Below are 23,699 nucleotides of genomic sequence, written 5' to 3'. Positions count from 1 at the left end.
AAAAACTAGTTGTATGGAGGGCTTGGAAAGATAGCTCAGTTGGTGAAGGAGCCTGCTACACAAGCCTGACGACCTGAGTTCAAGCCCCAGAGTCCACATCAAAAAGCCAATCACTGCCAGGTGAGGTAGCTCACACCTTTAATCCCAGCACTTGGGAGGCTGATGCAGGTGGATCTCTGTGAGTTTGAGGCCAGCCCGGTTTATGTTGTGTTCCAGGAGAGCCACAGTTGTATAGTGAGACTATTTAAATAAATTAACTGACAAAAAGCCGTGCATAGTGTTATATGTATATGACCCCAGTTAGGGTGAGGCAGTGAGTAGGGCTCATTAGCCAGCTAATTTACAGAATAACTGTCAAGTTTCAGGGCATAGAGACCATGTCTCAAACAACAGGGTACCTAAGGAATGACATCCAAGGTTGACCACTGACCTCCAGATGCATGTGCACACACACAAATATACACACGCACGCACGCACACACGCACGCATGCACACATGCATGCATGCACGCACACCAAAAATAAATAAACAAAAAAACCAGACATACACACAAAACTTAGGCTTATGATCTAGTGAAATAATGCAATTGAAAAGAAATTGGTTATTCAGCCACGAATACTCATGCATCTCATGCATTCATTTTTCTATGTTGAAATAAATATCTGCTCTAACTGTCCAGACATATTGGGAATAGAAACACAGCCCATGGATGTTATATCGTTTCTGAGTTTGACGCTACTCTGTACACATGTGTATTGAGCTCTTCAGGAACAAAATGAAAATTTTGAAACTATTATACGGCAAACCAATGATAGCTTCAAGACTGAGAAACTAGAAAATACATGTACTGAATAAAGATAAGATGATTAAAGAATGGCATGCTTGGAATGTTATAGAGTATACCTGGCTTCGTTTAAAATAACGTATCAAAACGACACCATGGAAGCCTCTAGGCAGGCCTCCCGTGGGATGTCTTTGCTATTGTGTGATACAGCTTAGTTAGCTTCTGTTTCAAAAGGTGTGTCTGACTCTTCAGAAAAGTCAACACAGGTGGGACCAAAGAAATGTGCTGAGCTGACTGTTCAAACTAAGCTAATATTCTGTGGTCACATCCTAAGAAGTACTGAACTGCTCTCTCTGCGTAACTCTAGGAGTGATGTCTAATAAACTCATAAAACATGTAAAGCAGTGTCATCTGTGTTAGAATGAGTGTCCAGTCTCTCAAACGGCTGCGCTAAAATTCAATTAAGCATTAGATTGCAACCTGAGGCCATGTTACATTTCTTATTAGATGTGTCACGGCTGCGTATTAAGAGAGATCACAGATACACAGTAACTTTTGAAACAGTCTTTCCCAGTGATGCCTGAAAATAAAAGGAAATGTTGTCTGGATCTATGTGTGGTACTTTTCGAAACGGTGAAATCACTAATCGTTGCTTGCTGCCTTTATAAATAGGGCTAGATGTGTGCAGGGGTCGTTGTGGTGACGTCCAAACCCCAGTAACGGAGGGGCTGAAGACTGTAGGCTCCACCTTCTCACTGGCAAGTATCCAGTGAGGCGGTAAGCCCCCAGGTGCCTTTGTCTCAGATACTTTCGTTAATAAAATGGAACTAGTGTTTTTCTAAGTCACACCAGTGTTGGAGGATCAGATAAGACTGTCTCAGGTATCCAAAGGGCCACCCCAGGACAGGAAACTCTGCACCCTGTGACCGACTCCTCGGCCGTATTCTGCCCTCATGCATGTTGGCACCATCATGGGCAGGTGATGCTAACCATGAAGACGGGACAGCACTCAGCAGCTCTGGTACCGCCATCTTCCTACCGCCTCTCTCTCCTGCCATCTGAAGGATTGAGAACTGACACCCACCCCGGCTGGGAAGACACAGAGGGGTCGTGTCAATTCTCAATCCTTCAGGTTTCCGTTCTGTGTAGGTCCAAGTGTTATTTTAAATACATGTGTATATTTAAGTATCAGTGTGTATTTATTACAATGTAAACATATATATTCTGCAGGCTACACTGTTACCGACAAGAACCCATTCACCCTTGCTACTATCTTTTGCTTTCAAACAGAAAAAAGAAAAAGAAATTGCTCAGGTTCTAAGATAATGGAGAGCAAAATTCAATGATACTGGCCCTGGGTCCTCTATGCGAAGTTCATACGTGTGCTGGGCAAAAACATACATGTGTTTCTATTTATGCCTTTCAGGTCACAAAGCATTGCTGATGTGGCTATACATGTTTCATTCACTCCGGACAAAATCGCATTGCTCAACAAGGAAGCTAAGATAACCCTCAAACTCTGCTTCAGAGCAAAGTTTAAACCCACCGGACAAAGCCAGCAAGTGGGTGAGTAGCTCTGGAATAACCCATACAGGGATGGCTTTGCCTTGGCAGCTTTGGCTGGAGGTTTCAGTTTGCACACCAGAAGAAATAAAGATGCCAGATTTACTGGGCATGCTTAAATCTCCCCACGCACTCACTGCCTAGGAGCAGTTCATTCGGTGTGGAGGTTTGCTTAGAGCATCCTTGCTCAGCTCTAGCTGGTGGAGTTCTGCCCACAGAACACTGTAATCACTGTGGCATAATGATGGGCTCAGCCCTTGCGTCTCTCTTACCCAGAGATCCTTTCTGTAGATCCTCGACACGCCCGGATTTCATTGAGCTGTGGCAAGTCCTGGGTGAGTGGGCCACCTACCGTCAACGCCCTTGCTACACGGGTGTGCTTAGCGAAAGCGCTGAGTATTGCTCCTGTTACGAAGGAGGGACGGGAAGGAAAAGAGAAAGGGATCCGCAACCTGTACCCATCCTCCTAGCATCTGTACAGTACGAGTCTGCTGTGCGTCCCATCGAGTGGAAGGCAGTACAGTCAGGACTATCGTCCCCGCCTCCCCTTGAGAGGCCAGGTCATCTTGCAGGGCCTGGACGAGCTGCTGCCACCTCTGTGATGCTATTGCTAACCAAACATCTAGCTCTGTTATCTCAGCGTCTTCTGCAGACAGCAAGCAAAGCAGCGCGTCATTAAAAGCCCAGTGTTTCCCCCTGCTAGTCTGTGGGTTCTCATCTCTCCTCCATCAGACCCGGTTCTTTAATACAGAACTCTTAGTTCCTAGTGGCACTTGGTGAAATTGCAAGCGGTCAGCTTAAAGGCTGAAGGCCATCAGGTCAGCAGTTTGCCATGATTCATACCAAGAAGCACATCAACAGAGCCAGAAGCCAAAGAGACACACAACCCGCATGGCTTCCGGGTTTCCTGACTCTTGGCTGTTCAGACATTGGCCCCACCTTTGAATGGCACACCCCACAGGCCTGCCTTGGAGCACGCATCCATCTGAATAGCCATCGTAGTTAAGTCAAAAAAACAAACAAACAAACAAACAAACAAAAAAAAAAACAAAACAAAACAAAAAAAACCAAAATCAAACAAACAAACAAACAAAAAAAGCCACCATATCAACATTTTTAGTCTGCTTACAAGATTAAATGTGTCCCTGGGCAGACGTGACTGGCTGCCCAGCTATCTTGGCCCTGAAGCATAAATGAATGTGCCTCTGTGTCTTCCACGTTTTGAGTGTTCTCCATACTGAGAAAACCGGACTTTCAGAGAATTCCCTTCCTGCCAATTGGCTGGTGAGGATTTGGGGGTTTTCCCTTTGACTCTTTATCCTGCTGTGCTCAGGTCTACATTGAAGAGCTGGTCGTAATTTTTCACTGTTGCTTGGCAATAACAGTACGTAATCTTTAAAACTGCATGGTCTGTGAAACCACATGTCTATTTTACTGAGCCAGCTGAAGAAAACACGTGGTGTGTGCTGTGTCCTTCTGACAGCCCCTAGCTTTCCATTTCCATATCCACCGCTTACTTTTAGTCTTTCCATTCAGTTCTTTCACATTTTCAACATCCTACTAAGCACAGAAATTCCTCGAGTTTCTTTAATAGATACATTAAAGGTAACATAGGTATATGGTCTTAGGAAATACACTCAACTTTAAACACTGAATAAATCTAATCATAAAGTAATTACAAATAAGACAGCTGCTATAACTTGGTATGACTATTTAGATTTTGGTTATTGCCATCATTTTTAATCGCACAGTACTTTTTTTTTAATTTCCACTCCCCTGAGTTGATATTAATAATTTCTGACTCGTAAAGATAGACTCAAAAGCGGTAGGTAAAGTGCTCAAAGTCACGGAGGTCATAAACTGTAGAATTACTGTTCAACCTAAGAACATCTGGCTCAAACTCTGAGCCGCGACGTCACGTGCCTTTCTCCACGTAAGCATCTACGATACATCAGACCCTGTACCTGTTCTATCAGGTGACCACAGTTTATCCTTATAATGACATGTAGTCCTCTAATGGCATGGAATAGAGAGAACGCTGTGAACTTTCATTTCAGAATGACTCAAGTTTTATCTCTGACCTTGTCCCATCAGTAGCACCGGGATATCCAGTGTCCAGGTTTGTCGTAGAGTTGGTAACATATGAGGCCCTGTTTAAAGTGAGGTATTCCATAATGGCAACTTCTTCCGTGTGTGTGCCCCATGCTACGGCAGATGAAGCTAGTTCACAGGAAAGGATCACTTTCCCAGGTTGATCCAGTGCATTTCCTGGGGCAAGAAGCTCTGTTTCTCTGGATCTTCCTTTTTTCTTTTTTCCTTTTTTGGATTCTCTTAGACTGAATCACATGACATATAGTTTCTGCATTTTCTTGTTACCAGGCTTTGTCCAATAAGATACAATAAAACAAGGCTGTCCCTTTCCTTCCGCGGAGCTCACTTGACATATTCCTTTGTGATTTTGTCACAGCCATCCTGTTTAACATGACACTTGACGCAGACAGATATTCTTCCAGAGTAACCTCCAGGGGGATGTTTAAAGAAAACAGCGAAAGATTCCTGCAGAAGAACGTGACTATAACCCAAGCACAGAGCTGTTCTGAATACTACATTAGCATCCAGGTGAGGCCTCGGCGTTACCTCTTCCCACCCCTTTCTTCTAAAAGGTGAATGAATGGATACAGGAAGAATGGAAGTTATGTGTTGGAAAATGCTTGCCGTTCTGGTGACTGCGTTCCTTACCTAACTCTGTGAACGAGAAACACATTTTCTTATGCTAACACTTATGGTCACATTCCGACTTGATATGTGTTAGTGATGTCTCTAACCAGAGGGGTGGGGGCGGCTAGAGACATGGCTGCGCTGGTAAGGACACTTGCTGCGTAAGCAATGGGTCCTGAATTCAAGTCTCCAGCACATACGTCAAAATGCTAAGTATGGCTGTATGTGTGTGTGCCTGTAACCCCAGTGCTGTGAACATCAGAGACAAGATGGCTGCCCCCTAACTCCAGGGTCATCTACGTCTCGGGGGAAATTTAGAACATGATGAAGGAAGACCTGATGTCCTCCTCTGGCCTCCATACACACGTGCGCACACACTCACACACACATACACACACACGTACATTGGGCACACACACACCCCAACACACACACACACACACTGAGTAAAGAAAATAGATTAATTAAATAAATGCTTTTCTAAAAAACCTGGAAGACAGGGCTTTGTTAAATGGCTAATTGGGTAGACTTTCCATTGCCATCTTTCTTTTTACGTCTTTCCTATCAGGAAAAATGTTGCAGTCATTCTTAAGTTACTGAAAATGAAAATCTCAGTTTAGACTACTGCTTTACGCTGGGGTCAGCGGTTCCCAACCTTCCTAACGCTGTGGCCAGCGGTTCCCAACCTTCCTAACGTTGCGGCCTCCAAACACAGTTCCTCCTGTTGTGGTGATCCTAACAATAAATTCATTCTGTGGCTACTTTATAACTGTAATCTCGCTACTGTCATAAATCATAATGTAAACATCTGATTCGCAGGATATGTGATGTGTGACACCCCCGCAAAGGGGTCATGACCCACAGGTCACAAACCGCTGGACTAGGTGAATGATAGTTGGCTATGTGGTAAAGATTGCCTGTTCCACTATTAGGACATAGTTGCTAGAGTTCACATTGATTTGGAAAACATTTCCTGTAGGAAGAAAAAAAAAATGCTTCTTAGGAGAAACTTTCCAATCAGAAACGTATTTTATAAGTTATATGAAACACATCCCCTTAGCAACTGGGTAATATCTTAAAAGTAACAAGAGAAGACACCTTCGCATAGGCACGTAGACACATGTGAGCATGTGTGTGTGTGTGTGCGTGCGTGCGTGTGTGTGCGTGCATGTGAGTGCTGCGTGCATGTGAGTGTGTGTGCGTGCATGCATGCATGCGTGTGTGTGTGTGTGTGTGTGTGTGTGTGTGTGTGTGTAAGGAAAGGGAGGGGGCTAGGATTGGAGGTAAACAAAAATGACGGCGATGCGAATTACAAACATGCGAATTACAAACAAACGCATTTGCGAACTTTGTTTCCATGTTACTATGACTGAGTCATCTGTCATCCCCTCCTCCCGTACTTAGAAACCCTCTGACGTTGTCAACCCTCTGGACCTGCGTGTGGACATCAGTTTGGCAAACCCTGGCACTAGTCCTGCCCTTGAAGCCTATTCTGACACTGTCAAAGTCTTCAGCGTGAGTGGGCTGGCCCTTCCATGTAGAGGTTGGCTAACGGCTCCTGTAGGGGCTGCGGTGTTAAGGGTGCTAAGGGTACAGCCTAGGAGTAACGATGGACACAGTTGACAGGCATTTCAGATCCACAGAGCAGATATTTCCTCCCCCCCTCCCCAATTTCTATCCCCAAGAGACGGGGCAATCCACCACAGGTGTTGGACAAATGTTCCATGAATAGAGAATGAAGAATACAACAGGCCAAACTGCTTGTGCTCAACACTCACTTAAAAATTCAGACACCTGTGAAATTGTCTGTCTCTCTCCATTATGTCTATTTTAATTTAGCTCTCCATAAATAAGATATTACCAGCCAGACATGGTAGCATATGACATTAGTCCCAGCATCCAGGAGACAGATCTTTAAAGTTGAGGCTAGCCTGGTCTACAGAGTGAGTTGCAGGACAGCCAGGGCTACACAGATAAACTCTTGTCTCAAAAAAAGTCTTGAATTTCATACTTCTCAATAATTTTTCTTTATGATTATGCTAACAATGTATAGGCTCCTAAAATTTTGTTTGGTTTCCCATAGTTTCAACCTTTATGCAAACAGGATAATATATATATATATATATATATATATATATATATATATATACTAATATGCTGATACATCTATACTAATATACTAATTAGTATACTAATGTATATATGTGTGTGTGTGCATATATATATATATATATATATATATATATATATATATATATCCAAGAGTCCCTGAGAGAATGATGCTTTTTCTTTTGTAGATTCCTTTCTATAAAGAATGTGGCAGTGATGGACTATGCATCTCTGACCTGACCCTGGATGTCCAACAGATGCCAGCCACCATTCAGTATGTGTGAATTTGCATTTCTGTGAAAAGTATAGAAATAAAAAAAGCACAATACATCTCTTCATCCGAGATAAAAATGTTGGGTTTCTTTTCTACAGAGGAAGTTTTCAGACTATAGTTAAGACATTTTAAAACTGAATTTCAACTTCTACCATTGTCCTAAGAGTAAAACCATGAGAAATACCAAACTGCTGGATTTGAGCAGCTCTAGTGATAAAAAGCTACCAACAATCAGATCTGGCGTCATTTGCTTACTTGCCAGCATCATTTTGTTATGAGGAAAATCTTTTGTTAATAAGTAATGGTCAAGTGAATGCAAAGAATTTCATGAATCGGGAAAGGTTTTGAATACGGGGCTAGCTTTAACTTCTGAGCCTTTATCTTCCTCTCTTTTCTTGTTTGAACAGAGACCAGCCCTTTATTGTCAGCAACCAAAACAAAAGGTTGACATTTTCAGTGACACTGAAGAACAGAGGAGAGAGCGCATACAATACTGCAGTCAAGGCGGAGTTTTCTGAGAACTTGTTTTTTGCTTCTTTTTCCATGCCGGTACATGAGGAACCTACCCCCAACACACACACACATGCACATCCCTACCCCTAACCCCACACACCCCACACAAACCGCCACCCCACCCAGCAGCTTGCTCCTTCCTCTCCACCAGTCGCTGTCTCTGATACTCAGACCTCTGTGTCCTCCAAGTTGTCTGAAAAAAAAAAAATCAGTAGACCCTGGGCGTGCTCAGTTCTACCCTGAGGCTTCCAGGTAATAAAGCCTCCTGAGAATGCTGCCTGGCTCCGAATCTAGGGCGGCTCTGCTTGTGCTCAGGGTCATTTTTTCCTTTAGCCCAGGCCTTGGCGGCAGCAGCTCCTAACTTCAACCATCTGTGCTGTGAGGCAGCCGCCTGTCAGCCCTGGGCTCCGCAGATGTGGTGCACTTGTCAGCAGCATCCAGTCCCACAGTGTGGTCCCAGCTTTGCAATGCGGCTGCTTCTGGTGCCAGGATGGTGCATTCTATCAGCTGACCTGATCACTAAACCAGGGATACACTTAGCCAGGAGAGCCCCTTGCTAATTCCTCTATTCTCAAGCCATGGGGAGGGGAGAGAGGAAAAGAAGGAAGGAAGGAAGGAAGGAAGGAGGGAGGGAGGGAGGGAGGGAGGGAGGGAGGGAGGGAGGGAGGGAGGGAGGGAAGGAGGGAGAGAGAGAGAGAGAAGGAAGGAAGGAAGGAAAAGCTTTTTTCCAACTGAGCTGCTTGATTAAAAGATTTAAAATGTTTCTTTCTGTTTCAAGTTCATGTAGAATTTCAAACCTATGCTGTCCTTGTGCTAACATGGCCTGTGCTGGACAGCAACTCTTACATGAAAGACAAAATGAACTGTGAGAAACTGGCAAAAATCTGTTATCTATCTAAGATACAGATGCCAACGTATACGTTTCTTCTTTTAAAAATATGCATTTCAAAAACATTATGAAGAACATATTATTAAATATAAGGCTTCTGAATATGATATGAAAGGTATTTGTGCTTCTGAAATACAAGAACTGATTTCCATCTCAGTGCACACTTCCCCAGTAGTCTAGTTTCCTGCGCGTCTCTTTAGAGTTGGCAATAAAACCAATGTGTTAACCACTTGGATAATATAAGACATTCAAGTCTTTGAGAGCAACGAACTATTTCAATATAAACCAATATGAATGCTAAGATGTTTGCCTTTCAGGGTGGCTACACAACTCTTCCCCCCCCCTCTCTCTCAATTGTTATTTTTCTGGTCCTCTTCAGGTCGATGGAACAGAAGTGGCATGCCAGGTTGACTCGTCGCAGAAATCTGTTACCTGTGATGTGGGATATCCTGCCTTGAACAGTGAACAGGAGGTAGTTTCCATCATCTAATCCCAGCTCTCCACCCCTGAAATCACTCACTGTATTTACCAGGCATGGTCGTTTAATAGACACCACAGAACACCCAGTCACATACTGGCCGGGAAGGGGTTTCCTCCCTGGGGTTATTCTCATTAAGTCATTAACAAAGGTTGCGTTTTCCAAGTGCACATGCTATCTGCAGTGCTCTCCTATGCGAGTAACACTGGCCAAAAGACTGTCAGTAAATTACAAACCACCACAGAGCTTGGCAATTCTGGCAAGTGTAGCTGGATGGCATACACATCTCACAGAAGTTGAGCTGTGCTTGTCAGGTATGCAAGGTGGACAGATAACGATCAACTTAAAATGTTAAGACACGAAATTCAGAGTTCATGCGAATGGGTTCACCTGGCTGGGGGGGGGGGGCGTTCTTCCTGGTATAAAGTATCACGGATTGACAGATTTTAATGTCATGTGTAGGTGACTTTTACCATCAACTTTGACTTCAACCTTCAAAACCCCCAGAATCAGGCATCCATCCATTTCCAAGCCTTCAGGTGAGATTCAGTGCAATCATAAACATATGCCTGGTGGGTTTTATGCGATTTCTCTTTAAGTAATTTCTAATACTTGCTTTAACAGTGAAAGCCAAGAGGCAAACAAAGCAGACAATTCTGTTAGTCTCAAGATCCCTCTTCTGTATGACGCTGAGATTCACCTAACCCGGTAGGTGATGCCTTCAATACGGTGGGTAGGTTTTTACCCAGCAGTACCCCACGGTGCACTATTGGCTCAGTCTCAGCATATGGATTTATTTCCCACTTGTCGACTAGACTGGAAACATGCACACAAACTGATGCCTAGGAACATTTTAGGTTTATTGACTCAGAACAGCACCAGAGGAAAAATGTTTCCATCACATGCCATAGGTCAATGCCCCCTGAAGGCGGTAAGGTGCTTGTGACTAAGATGGTGAAACAGACTCTCAAAGGCCATGAGATTTCCTGTTCTTGGACATGGAAGCCCCTGGCCTCATGCTATGGACACTTAAGGGGCACAACAAATAGAAAATGGAATCTCAGGCTGAATAAGCTGTGGTGGAGCCTAGACCAAGTGTAGCTTCTTAGTGGAAAACCCCAGACATGACTGGTGATGGTTTTCTTCCAACCAGGAGGAAATGAGGGATTTTCCAGAGGAAGTCATCCATGAAAAAAGGCTTTATTCCTTTTTCTTTCTTATTTCCTATTCTGCCTTCCAACACAGGTCAACCTGAGGACAGTGGTTAAAATGTTACCAGTAGATACCAGTTATCTTGAATTGTTCCAAGAGGCAGGTGTCTTGGGAAATGGTTAACACATAAATCTTGCAGGTGCTATAGGCAGATCCCATCTTAGTTCACCCTCGGAACTAAGGCCACTTTCCTGTATAAACCAAAGACCCCTGGAAACATGCAGCACTAGTTTCCCAGTGACAACATGAGCAACCACATTCCCTAACTCCTGCCTTGCCAGCCCAGTCCGTGGAAGCAAGGAACATACAGCTCATGCAATAAACCACAAAGCAACCCCGAAAAGGGACAAACGCATGGCACCCTCTTAGAAACGTGAGACACATGCACAAAGATAAAAAGAACATGTCGGTATCAGGTGAGTCGCAAAGGCACATATAGAAACAAAATACAGCCAGCCCGGGCTACTCAGCCCTGATAAGTGTATCAGTAGCTAGAGTTTCTAAATAATCTCTCTTTACTAAAGTAAGTTAATGGATGACCAAGATAAGGTGATGTGCATTACCGCTTCACTTAAACTTTTTTCCTTCTAATGTATACAGTTCTGTAATTCTCTTAAACACAATCAGTGAGAGCCCATAATTTTTTCAGGCATGTTAACAAGGAATGAATATAGGGTTAGAATAGGATCTTACTTTTTCTAAGAGCTTAGCTATGTGTTTTTATTCTAATGTGTTCTAGTATTGGAGTCTATAGTATGTTTTGAAATGCCAAGATGTATGGTTAAAAAATATATTTGTTATGGAGGATTTGAGAGAAATGACTTCTGATCCTACATCCAGGTATTTCCCCACATACTGTTTTTTTAAAGCATTACATGAAAATATTTGGAAAATACAAACATTACAGTAAGACACAAAATGAAAAGTGATGTTGGCATTCTCCGCCAACTTGATGACTGTCCCCATAAATGGCTAACAAGACTATTTTGGAATATCTTCTTTACAAACAGTTAATTTATTTAGGATGCTATACACATATACACACACACACACTCCATAATCTTACCTACTAAAATTGAATACTAAGACATTCATTTTTATCTTTATGTGGTTTTCACAGCAGGATATACATGTCTAATTCGTTCTGTTTCTGGATGAATCATAATCCATGTAACCAGTCCAGCAGTAATTAGATATTTGATTGTTTCACACTTTTGTTTGCGTAGCCATCAAAAACGGTACCGCAAAAGAAAGCTTTAACGTTTTGGAAGCTTTTGAGGAAAGTCCCATCGGATCATCATGTCCTTTAGGAGACACTGTGACACTATGCAGTGCATTCTATTCTATGCATGCGATAAATATAAATAGAATCATTTTAACAGGATCCCCATTAGATTCCTGCTTCTATAACCCCTAAGTAATCTAGAGGAAACTTATGGGAAAAGTGTCAGATCTCCTTAAAATAGAAAAAGCAGACCACGTCGATTGATTTAGGAGTTGGCTCTGTTTAGGGGCTTACGTAGACATCTGGAGGGCAAGGGGGGGAACTCATGCACACATAGCTGGGTTTTCTGTTTCACATCCCAGTCAGCGTTCCCATTTTTCTATGCGAGACTGACACGTCCTTGTTTCCTCTCGTGCACATAAAACTCTGACAAATAACAATATGTTTAACTCCCCCCGGACAGGTTTTCCTTTTGAAATTTTGGAAGAACTTTCTTAAAAGATGGAGAGAGACGGGGGCATACAGAGGAAAAGGGAGGCAGGGAGGGAGAGGAGGGGGAGGGAGGGAGGGAGAAGGAGGGGGAGGGAGGGAGAGAGGGAGACAAGGGGGAGAGAGGGAGGGAGGGGGAGGGAGGGAGAGAAGGGGGAGAGACGGACAGAGGGAGGGAGGGAAGGAGGGAGGGAGAAGGAGATACAGAGATAAACAGACAGAGGTGCCCAGAGGATAGAAAACACTCTGTCTCAGAAAATGCCTAGTCCGTTCTTAGGAAATTGATTGAGCGCCCTATAATTTAGGTTAATTGTCCCCTGGCATGAATGGAAGGGTGTGCGGAAGGCTCTGCAGAATCCTACTCTGGCTGCCAGCTCTTTTACGTACAGTGCAAAGAAGCTGCCCCGGTTGAACGGCAGCCTTGAAGCACCTGAAGTGGGGAAAGGGAAGGCGTCCGTTTCGCCCACATCCGAACGATGCCCTGGGGAACATCTGGCCTGGGCATTGCTGTACTTGTAGGCACTAATCGGGCATCCTAACTCACGCGGTCCAGATCTCACAATAAAATCTTTGGATTTTAAGAGTAGCTCTGCAGGATAAAAAAATTCAGTCCTCCCTCAATCCATTGCCAACTATTTGAGATGGTCTAAAACTAGAAAAGATTAATAAAATAAATCCAAGCCCTTTTTGAAAGGCATTCAGTAATGAATACTGCAGGAGCTAACAGCTGGTACCCATCATTGTGCTACACACACACAGCAAGTAAAACAGAGCTGGACTTACAGATCCAATCCAGCCTCCAAAGCTGGAGTGTCCACCTTTTCAATACGCTTGCCAGTGTAACTGAAGTCTGGGGGCGAATGCAAATGTCAGTTCTAAAGCAGTGCTTTTATCCCTATGTTAGAACCCTGACAACTGACACACACACGCACACACACACACACACACACACACACACACACAGGCTCTCCTCGGGCAGACAGTGAACGGGGTGTCATTTGAAAGGGAGTTCTTTTAATCTCAGAAACACACATTGGACTGTGGAATGTGACAAACATTCACTCACATGTGATATTTTTAACTTTTGTGTAATAATTAATAATTCTAAGTTTTGTGTGTGTGTGTGTGTGTGTGTGTGTGTGTGTGTGTGTGTACGTGCATGCAAATGACATCAGTGGTAGGTACCATTGCCATCACTATACTCCCCAGAAAGACAGATTCTCTTACCCTCTCGTATGGAAGGTTAAAAAAAAAAGTAGAATAATCATCTGGTGCTCCTGTAGGTAAAAGTGAACCATTTTGATGGTAATCCAAGCTAGAAGATAGTTAAGTGAGATAAATAATAACGCTTCAAGAGCAACAGCAAAACAAAAATAACTGGTTTTACCGACGTCATCCAACAGATCCACCAACATAAACTTTTGTGAAATCTCTCCGGATGAGAATGCTCCTCCAGTCATAAACAGTGTTGAAGATATCGGACCTAAATTCATCTTCTCGCTCAAGGTTGGTGAGCTTGTCGTAAAGATGGTAAACCAGGAAGAGGGGGGATGAGATGGACGAGTGTAGGAAGCAACGCGGGTTTGCAGTACACCAGTGGCCGTCAGGCTTGTGCGTGCAGAAGGATGCAGCTGAGCCTCACCCCGAGTCTCTGACTCAGAAGCTCTGTGGTGAACCAGGAAGGGTACCTCTCTGACGGGGCCGCAGGCAGATGCTGCTGATTTGGGTGTTACTCTTTGAGAACTCTGGGGTAGATGACAGATAAGTAGAGGGACTTGTGTTGGCTTGCGTGTCCTCGGCAAGGGAGAGGCGATATATTTTCAAAACCAAATATTGAGGGTTAGCCAACAAGGCATCGCCGCATAGCTTTACCATGGTTGTGTCCATTACGCTACTTTGTGCCAGGAGGCCAGCCCTGTTTGCAGAGCTCATCATTTGTACATGGTTCAAAAAGGGCTTTTTTTTTTTTCCCCCCTTCGGTGCAGTCATGCTAAGTCTGAGCCAATTCAGTGCATCGTAACTGTATTTCTGAATAGGTAACTACTAATCTACAGATCGCAATCAGTTCTATGGAGACATTCAAAGGAAGACACCCCAGTCTTGGGATGCTGAGCTGAGATTGCTATAAGTTTCAGGCCAGTCTGTGCCACAGAGTATGATGGAGAGAAGGACAAAGGGGATGGGGTAGGAACAGAGAGAGAGAGAGAGAGAGAGAGAGAGAGAGAGAGAGAGAGAGAGAGAGAGATTGAGTTACAAGGGATAGCTAATTTAGAAAAGAATGCTGTAGAAACCTTGGAAAGTACATCGGAATCCACCTGCCTCCTTGCATTGATACCAGTCTGTCTCTGTGCATTTCCACTCATACACACATAGCTCTAGTTCTGCAGTTTAGTTCATATCTTTGATGACGAAAGAATCTTGGTTTGTTATCCAGACTGTGTTTCAGAAAATGAGGATGGTAACCACATGCTTTATAGGATTTTTAATTAATCCATGATTTAAAATAACGGCACTATCAAGAATGTAAGCATCAGCCATTGTATTGCGTGTTTTACACACTAGCAACGTAATTTCCACCAGTGAGAACAGGTACCATGGGAATATATGGCTGCTGAATTTTTGGTGGTCCTTAATTTTTATGTGAGGTTCAGGGCCTTGCCCAAGCCATGCTATTACTCTCCATTCACCTTGACTAGCTTTGCATCCCCTGTGATTCTCTGCATAGGTAACAACAGGAACTTCTCCGGTAACCATGGCATCAGTAACCATCCACATTCCTCAGTACACCAAGGCGAAGAACCCACTCCTGTATCTGACCGGGGTGCAAACAGATGAGGTAAGGACAATACAGCTGGCCATACAGATAGAAACAACCCATGACTTAAGGTTGATTGTGTCTGCACCTAAAAGTTGAAAGGCAAATGGGAACAGTATCCACCCTATATCCCAACAAACTGGCATCAGACTTCATATTATAAGCAGAACGCTGTCCTAAGAAAACAGCAACCTGGTGGCTGAAATTATTTAAAAACTAATCTCTGCTCTGAGGAGGAGAGGGTTTGATTCGGTCGGAACCCTGTTAGGAGAGAACATTCAAAAGTGAGAGGCTCACTCTACCGCCAGACAGTAGGTCTGGAGAGCTGCCATTGGCAGCTGGTCTTCAAGCAGCTGGCTGTCCACACAGTAGGGCTCAGCCCTAACTATTCATTTTAGTCACCCCACCCGTTACCTTTTAAGGAGAAAGGTCAAGGCAATGAAATCAGAATCTGAAGATAAGGCCAGAACCCTGGCATTTCTCTTCAAAAGTTACAGACATGGGTTCTTCTATGCAGCCAGAGCTAAGAGGCTGACATAGCCACCCCTCTTAACATTGGTCTCCTTTAGCTGAGCACTTAGCTGGCCTTACAGAAGTACTGTTTCTGTAATATGCATAGGAGATTTCAAGAAATTAGAGTCCTAAAATGTTCCAGAGAGAGAAACCGTGAGTGGAAACACTCAGGGTATTTTCCTTTTATTATATTCTTTAAAAAAAAAAATAACAAACTTTCTTTTTATTTATTCTTAGTGTCTTTCGCACCATACGTCTCAATCCTATTCATTTCCTCACCCTTTTATATCTGCCCTCTGCCCTTGTAACTCCCCCCCCCAATAAAATTTAAGCGTGAAGAAAAGGAAAACCCCATCGTGTCGGTTGTAGTGTGACATACTGGGTCACGCAGTACACTTTCATCTGTATGTCTTTAGTTGCAAGTGGTCATTGCAAAGAGTCACTGGTCTGGTTCAAGGCCTCTGGCTTCTGCTACACCATCCACGCTGGGCCCTCACTGGGATCCCTGTCGTTTCCTTGTGTCCTGAAGACCCTGCGGCTTTGGGTCTCCAGCCCCTTGATCTCAGTGTCATACCGGGAAAAGTGTTAGTTCCTTTTGCGTTGCTGCAGTAAAATGCCTGGGGTTAGATTAACTTTACAGGTAAAAAGGCTTATTTAACCACCAGTTTTTGCAATTCGGTGATATGATGCCAGCATCATTTCAGCTTTGCTGAGGCTCCCATGCTAGTTGGTACAAGAGGTCGGGGAATGGAAGTACATCGCCAAGTAGGAAACTAGGGAGGGCCGGGAATTCTGAACTCCCTTTCTAGGGCAAACTTCCAGTTAGCCTGCAGATGCTCTGCTGGAACCCAACTCGGAAGGTCCCATCTCCTCTCTACACTACAACTTGAGGATCACACTTCTAATGTGTGCCCTGTTTGGAACAAACCACACTGAAATTATGACAGGCTATGAGACGCTGGCTTGCCTCGTCAGCCGCATAAGATGACTGGAACACTCCGAGGCTTTCCTGAAGCATCCGGCCACCGAGCCCCTGAGAAAGGATCACAGGGCCCCTCCCATACCCCACATGATGGCAGGATTGCCTGGCAGGCTGAAGGGCACTAACCATTTCGCTTTCCAAGTCTGACGTGGTCTTCCTCTTTGTAGGCTGGTGACATCAGTTGTGAAGCAGAAATAAATCCACTAAAGCTCGGACATGCGTCCTCTCCCGTAGTTTTCAAGAGTGAAAACTTGCAGCATACGAAAGAATTGGTGAGCATTAGGTCAATGTTCCTGCAGAGCTTGCCTTAGGTGATCTGGCATTTGTCGCAGCTGGAACCGGGGCTCTTGTTTTGTCCCAGAAGTAGACACTCTAGAGTGTCCTTCTGCTTTGATGCCGAACATGAATTAGGAAACAGCAAACAGGTCTTCAAGCTTAGGTCAACCGCACACAGCATCGGCAGGACAGGTGTGATGTGGACACGGGAGGGGAAAGGTGGAGGGTGCAGAAGGGCCAGGGATGGCGAGCAGGGAAAGAGAATCAACAGAAGCAACCAGGCTGGAAAGCAGCACTTGGAAACCAACGCTTCCTCCGCTCGCTAACCTAGAAAGGAACTCCATGTGCTGACCTACCTACTGCCTGTTCCCCAGCTCAGACCTGTTGTGAGGGAAGAGATTAGCGTAGCATGGTTCTGGGCACAGACTCAGTCATCAGGTAAGTAAACAATAAAACCCAGGCAAGCTGTGGTCCTCCCCATCAGTGACACTGGCTTTCTTTCTCTGCAATTTTATTTTATGTTGTGATGGATGGAATGGACAGAACATGGTGAAGTAAAACTTTTTTCCTCTGTCTACTAATATGCAGATGTGTAGTAAGTAAGCCATGTTGATATTTTTGGCCGTATCAAGAAGGCCAATGTCATAGCCTGTGCTTTGGGGTTTTGGTTTTCAGGGTTTAGTGGTGGGGAGGAGAATGTGTGTATTGTGCAATGTGAGTTGGAGGAGCATGGCGTGAGTACGTGTATATACAATGTTTATGTCTGTAGGTATAGTGCAGTGTGTGTGTCCCTGTGTGTGGTGTGGACTGTGTGTGCATATGTATGTAATGGTGTGTGTGTGTGTGTGTGTGTGTGTGTGTGTGTGTGTGTTTATATGGTGCATAAACGGGAGTATGAGGCTGGGGAGCTTCTCTATTCCACCCTTGAAGCAGGGTCTCTCCCTGTACTGGATGTCCACAATGTTTGGCTAGGCTAGATTGCCAGAGAACTCTCAGGGTTCATTAGCCTCCCCCAACACTGTGGCTACAGACACTCACAGCCAGGTCAAGCTTTTCATGTGGGTGCTGAGGACTTGAACTCTGGTCCTGACGTTCATAAGTATTCTAATCCACTGTGCTAACTCTCTAGGTCTCATAGCCCGTTTTTAAAAGGCTTTACTTTTTAAGGCAATTCATAACAAAACCATGTGAAATATAGAGGAATTTCCCATATACCTCCTGTTCTAACATATTCGTGGCTTCATCCATCATCGAAGCCCCATGGTAGAGCGGTACATTTGTCATGTGTGACAAACCTACACTAACAGATCATATTGCCATAGTTTATATTAAGGCTCAATTTCAAATATTCACACTATGCAGTTTCAAATGTATAATGGTCTGTGTCCATTAATTATGGCAGCATACCCAGTAGCTTAACAACCCTATAAACCTATGGTGCTGTGTGTATTCACACCTTGTTCTTGCCCCTAACTCCGGATAACTACTGATTCTTTTGTTGACATATTTTAATCCAGGAAACTCATTATTATCCTTAAGTTTAATGGCTAAATTATATGACCCTTTTTTTTCTGTTCAACAATTTATTTACCTAGCACATTGCTGGTAACATGAATTAGTTACTGGTATTTTTTTTTTTACTGTCATAAATAGTATGTTTGAACAGGTTGTACATAGTATAAATAAATAGTATAATGAACAGGTTGTATATAGTATGAATAAATAGTATAATGAACAGGTTGTGCCCCTTTGTAGTAGGAATGTTCTTCAGGCCACCAACTAGCTCCCAAATAAAGACACAGAGACGTATTATTCGTTATGAATGTTCAGCCTTGGCTTAGGCTTGTCCCACAGGCTCTTTTAACTTAATTTAACCTGGCCCCATTCATCTACGTTTTGCCTCAGGACTTTTTAACCTTTCTTTCATTCTGTATGTCCTACTCGCCTGCTTCCTCTGTGTTTGGTTGGCTGGTCTCTGGTGTCTCTTTTTCTTTCTCCTCAAACCTAACTTCCTCATCCTACTTACTCTCCCAGCCTGGAAATACCACCTACACCTCCTCCCTCACTACTGGATATTCAGCTTTTTTATTAGACCCATCAGGTACCTTAGATAGACAAGGTGAAACAGTAGCACATCTTTCCATAACTAAACAAACTCAACACATCTTTACATGGCTAAACAAATACTCTGCAACACCTTCTTTTCACATAGTTCTGTTGCCTCTGGGGTTGTCCAAACGAACAGGAAATGCCTGGGGGAAAGCTCTGCCAACTCTCTCTATATTCTGAGACATGATATCAAAATCCCTTGAAGATAAAAATTACTAATAATTTGGATTTAAATACTAGTAATAGCTATAAAGACTAATACACTTACATACCGATGATGAATACTAACAAACAGATATTAATGCTAATGTGAATTGGATTAATAATAATGGATATAAACACAAACAATTACGCAAGTCCTAACAGCCTGATAGTGCTTGCTTCCACAGGTCCTTCCTAGCACTGTTTATCATTTTTTTTAAAGCTTTAGCATTTGTAACGCCCATTCTCTCTTTCTTTCTCTCCCCACCCCCCACCCCCTCCCCGTGGACTCTGATCTGAAAGGACTGTACAGCCACCTCCTGCAGTGACGTCACCTGCTGGCTGAAGGACCTCCATATGAAAACCGAGTACTTTATCAATGTGACTACCAGAGTCTGGAACAGGACCTTCGCTGCTGTAAGTGTCAGCTTTACCCTCTGGGCTTATCAAGGGACAGCAGGAAAGGACGCAGCTTCATTGCCAAGAGTATTTGTAGTGAGATAGATATTCGATCCGCCGGCACCCGCTGCACTTTGGAAAAATAAGGTTCGGGGAAAGCAGATAGGCTGGTGGATGTTTATTCAGGGAGAAATCACTACAGAGACAGATGAACGCCAGCAGCTTCCTGTCCCAAGGGTGCCTCCGGATGCTCTCTACCTCTGGGGTCACCGACCCTAGACCTAGTTCTCCCCACACCTGTCACCAACCCCAATGGACGGGTCAGCACCACGGGTGTGGGCGGAGTGAATATCTCACTACAAGTATTTCCCTTTTTTGATGAAATAGCACCCTGCCCACAGTCAGCAATGCCCAAGCAAGCCAGAGCATCTGTACTCTAGGTAGTAAGCTCACATCCCTTTCCAATGCTCACCCTGCCTGGCTTTGCCTCAGGATCATCTGGAAAGCTCAAGGAGTCTGCCTCTTAGACAGCACACCAGGCCATGGCATCTACATGAATGCGGCTGCTGAGGATGCCTTTGCTGTCCTCGCATCTTCTCGGTCTCCTGATAGTCCTCTTTTTGTAGTCACAGCTGAATCAGGGTGTCCACGCCCTGCCTCTATCCTTGAGTTCTCTCTATCCTTGAGTTCTCAGCCAATTGTGTCACTGACCTTAAAACATCCAAAGATGAATCCAGTGTGAGAGTCCATCTCCCTCTATTAATAAACAGGCAGACACTCTACTTTCCTGGGTTAGCTCAGATTGATGGGTAAACCCAGAAAGTGTACCAACTCTCCGGCTATTTCAACCTCCATGAGAAAGACCGCACCGAGACACCTGCCCGTGTTGTCTCTCTGCACAGCAGGTGAGAGCCTGCCGCAGCACCTGTGATCAGGGATTTGGTAGCCATGAGTTTAGTCTGGCAGGAACAATGTAAATACAGAGAAGGGGCCGGCCTCAGCCTCCCTGGTCCAGGCGACGGCCGGCCAGGGTGGTTAGCTAACGCCCTTTCCAATGCTGGCTCTGAGCACTGACAAACGTGCTTAGTCTGGGTCTCCCAGGGATCTGTGTGGCTCTCACTGGATCTCACCGAACCCTGAACCCTCCAATCTCACAACCGGCAGTCATTGCCGTTACCCGAGTTGGAGTTCTGTGTTAGGTTAGAGCTCGCCCTCCTACCCTGGCCCTGCGGTCAAAGCATTAGCAGTAAGACTGAGCGAAGACACTATGAGATAGTGGCGGGATTTAGGGGAGATTACAGAACTGGGGGAGTAGCAGAGTGAGGGTTGGGATTCCCTTTGAAGGCTCTGTCCTCTTTTGTTTGCTTGCCGGCCAGCGGCTGCACTGGCTTTACACCCTCTGGGCATCTAAGCCCTGAGGAGTGAGGCGTGGTGCTGGAGACCCCACCATTCTCCCAGCTGCCGCAGCTCGGTACTCAGTCAGGGTACTCAGTCAGGGTACTCAGTCCTGGTACTCAGTCTCAGTACTCAGTCAGGGTACTCAGTCAGGGTACTCAGTCAGGGTACTCAGTCCTGGTACTCAGTCAGGGTACTCAGTCAGGGTACTCAGTCAGGGTACTCAGTCTCAGTACTCAGTCAGGGTACTTAGGGTACTCAGTCAGGGTACTCAGTCTTGGTATTCAGTCAGGATACTCACTCTTGGTACTCAGTCTCAGTACTCGGTCTTGGTATTCACTCTTAGTACCTGGTCTTGGTACTCAGTCATGGTACTCGGTCTGGGTACTCAGTCATGGTACTCAGTAGGTTCCTGGCTCCTTATATGTGTGTAACCAACTTTGCCAAGTGGGAAGGAAAACTGACTTCTGCCCATCAAAAGATCGTCGCTCTAGCTCTGTGAAAAGTATCTGGCTTTTCTGGAGTTTGCTTGAAGCTACAATGTTTTAGCCATCAGGCTGTGTGAGGTCAACTTTTTGCCCTTGCTCTACTTTTGTCTGTTTTAACAGCCAAGTAGACGCTGCAGTCTCATCTCCTGTGTGGGGGTCACCGAGCAGTGCTCCCCACACCGAGCAGTGCTCCCCACACCGAGCAGTGCTCCCCACACCGAGCAGTGCTCCCCACACCGAGCAGTGCTCCATCCCTGTCCCTCCATTTTTCTGATGCAGTCCACCTCAGCTTAACATCGCGAGTGTCTCATCGCATACTGATCGCCCGGCCTCCCCAGTGGCTCTGGCTGCCTTTTGTAAGGGAAACCTTGGTGAATGCTGGCCAAGTGTGCCCTTCTGTTCTGCTGGGTGTGCGCAGCACAGTACACTTTCCTCTACTAATTAACACTGCAGAATATTGAGCATCTGTAAGAACAGCCAGCTCTGTGTGGGGAGCTACATGACCATTTTAAGAACAAATATTTCATCACATAGTCTAGCATTCACGTGACTGACACTTTTTGTTTACTTTCTGCCATTATCAGAACTATAAAAACAAAAAGGTGTGTGTGTGTGTGTGCGTGTGTGTGTGTGCGTGTGTGTGGGTCCCACATGTATGTGGGTGCTCTTGGAGGTCAGGAGAGGGAACTGATTTTCTATAATTGGAGGTACAGGTTGGAACTGAGTTGGAATCCTGTGCAAGAGCAGTGAGGGTTCTTTAAATCCCTGAACCATTTCTACATACACACACACACACACACACACACACACACACACACACACACCATGTGTATACTCCTAATGTTTCAAGTATCTTTAAAAGATCAGCATTTAGGGTTAACATATGATGCAATCTTCCATCTTGAGAAAGTAAGGATAACCAGAGATTGGGCCAGCAGAAAGGAAACAAATTGCTCACTGCTTGGAAATATATCCTCTCTTGCTGGCTCCTGGAAACAGTCTAGCCAATTACTTCATGAAGATGTTGAATGATGTGCCCTGGTAACCAGAGCAACGGACTCCTAGCTGCCAGCGCACGTGAAGACGCCTCTAACATCTGGGTGTTGGTCTATCACACACCATTATCAGGCCCACAATTTGTGTTATATCGCCAACACAAACAGCAAGACATTCACACCATCATGTTCCCACTGAGCAGACTCTTTCTGTAAAGAAATTGATGATGACATGTTAAGCTTACTGTATATCCTTACTCAGATCATCAGCGCACATGTATGTCCTTACACATCCACCCCAGTTAGTATCACCTGATAGAGACATGTGAAATCATTCCTAATGTGATATAACATGTAAGAAGTCTCCCGGTTTCTGCAGACAACATGCATCTATGGTCAAGTTCAGGTATACTTTTAGATAGTAATATTTTATACAATAGAAGAGGAAACACAAAATTCTAGCGTCCCTTCATTATGTGCCTTGCTCAGGTATGGGTAGAAGAGTATTGTGTGTAATTTTATTTCCATGCATCAAGCTTCATTAAATTTAGGAAAAATCTCAAGTTTCCCTTTTTAAAAAACAGGCCCTGTAAGTCTTCTCTTTGAATCATTTGCAAGTTTGAATAATGTACAGAGGTGTTTCTAAGGCTCCTGTCTGGGTGCCACCCTGAGATTTGGTTTAATTTGTAGCAATGGGCTCCACTTGCTGCACATTTCACAGACTGCTCAGTAACTTCTGACAGGCAGGCTTGGTCCACACAGCGAGTTCCAGCATGCAAAGGATGAGTCTTCAGAATTGCGTTTTCCCAGGGTGACTTTCCGCCAGGAACTAAACAGCCTTAAACCCGCCAGGCTTTCTGTGTTTACTCCCACGAGAACGAAATGTGTTTCATTCTCTGTTCCAGTCGACTTTCCAGACTGTGCAGCTGACAGCAGCAGCAGAAATCGATACACACAACCCCCAGCTATACGTGATCGAGGACAACGCCGTCACAGTGAGTGTGGGCCGCATGCCTCCCTGGGACAGACATGTGCATGAAGCACGGAATGGCCATCCTCATCTCTGTGTATCCAGAAGGCTCCGGTTCACATGCTGAAGCCTGGGCTTTACTGGGTTGAGATGGGGCCAGAGTGGCCGCGGCTCAGAGAATCCAGCGACACACTTGCCGTTTGTTTTCTTAGCCTGCCATGCCGCAAAGCTGGCTTTCTAGGAGTGACAATCCACCAAGAGGGTACAGAAGAGGGGCTCTGCCGTGTGTGGGACCCATGGT

General features: G+C 44.7%; 1 protein-coding gene across 1 annotated transcript in view; it reads left to right on the top strand.

Annotated features, from left to right (window-relative positions):
• Nucleotides 1-23,699, top strand: part of Itga2 (integrin subunit alpha 2) — an 85,144-nt gene that overhangs the window by 58,401 nt on the left and 3,044 nt on the right. The window contains exons 16-28 of the mRNA XM_051183080.1: nt 2,212-2,351; nt 4,816-4,967; nt 6,471-6,581; nt 7,364-7,449; nt 7,857-7,998; nt 9,231-9,323; nt 9,792-9,868; nt 9,954-10,037; nt 13,659-13,761; nt 14,981-15,091; nt 16,733-16,837; nt 19,455-19,568; nt 23,334-23,423. Coding sequence (XP_051039037.1) covers nt 2,212-2,351; nt 4,816-4,967; nt 6,471-6,581; nt 7,364-7,449; nt 7,857-7,998; nt 9,231-9,323; nt 9,792-9,868; nt 9,954-10,037; nt 13,659-13,761; nt 14,981-15,091; nt 16,733-16,837; nt 19,455-19,568; nt 23,334-23,423 — 1,408 coding nt within the window. The remainder of the gene's footprint in view (nt 1-2,211; nt 2,352-4,815; nt 4,968-6,470; nt 6,582-7,363; nt 7,450-7,856; nt 7,999-9,230; nt 9,324-9,791; nt 9,869-9,953; nt 10,038-13,658; nt 13,762-14,980; nt 15,092-16,732; nt 16,838-19,454; nt 19,569-23,333; nt 23,424-23,699) is intronic.

Source organism: Phodopus roborovskii, unplaced genomic scaffold (assembly GCF_943737965.1).
Source record: "Phodopus roborovskii unplaced genomic scaffold, PHOROB, whole genome shotgun sequence".
Taxonomy (NCBI): Eukaryota; Metazoa; Chordata; class Mammalia; order Rodentia; family Cricetidae; genus Phodopus; species Phodopus roborovskii.
The sequence above is the reverse complement of the archived record's forward strand: the minus strand, read 5'-3'. Positions and strand labels throughout refer to the sequence as shown.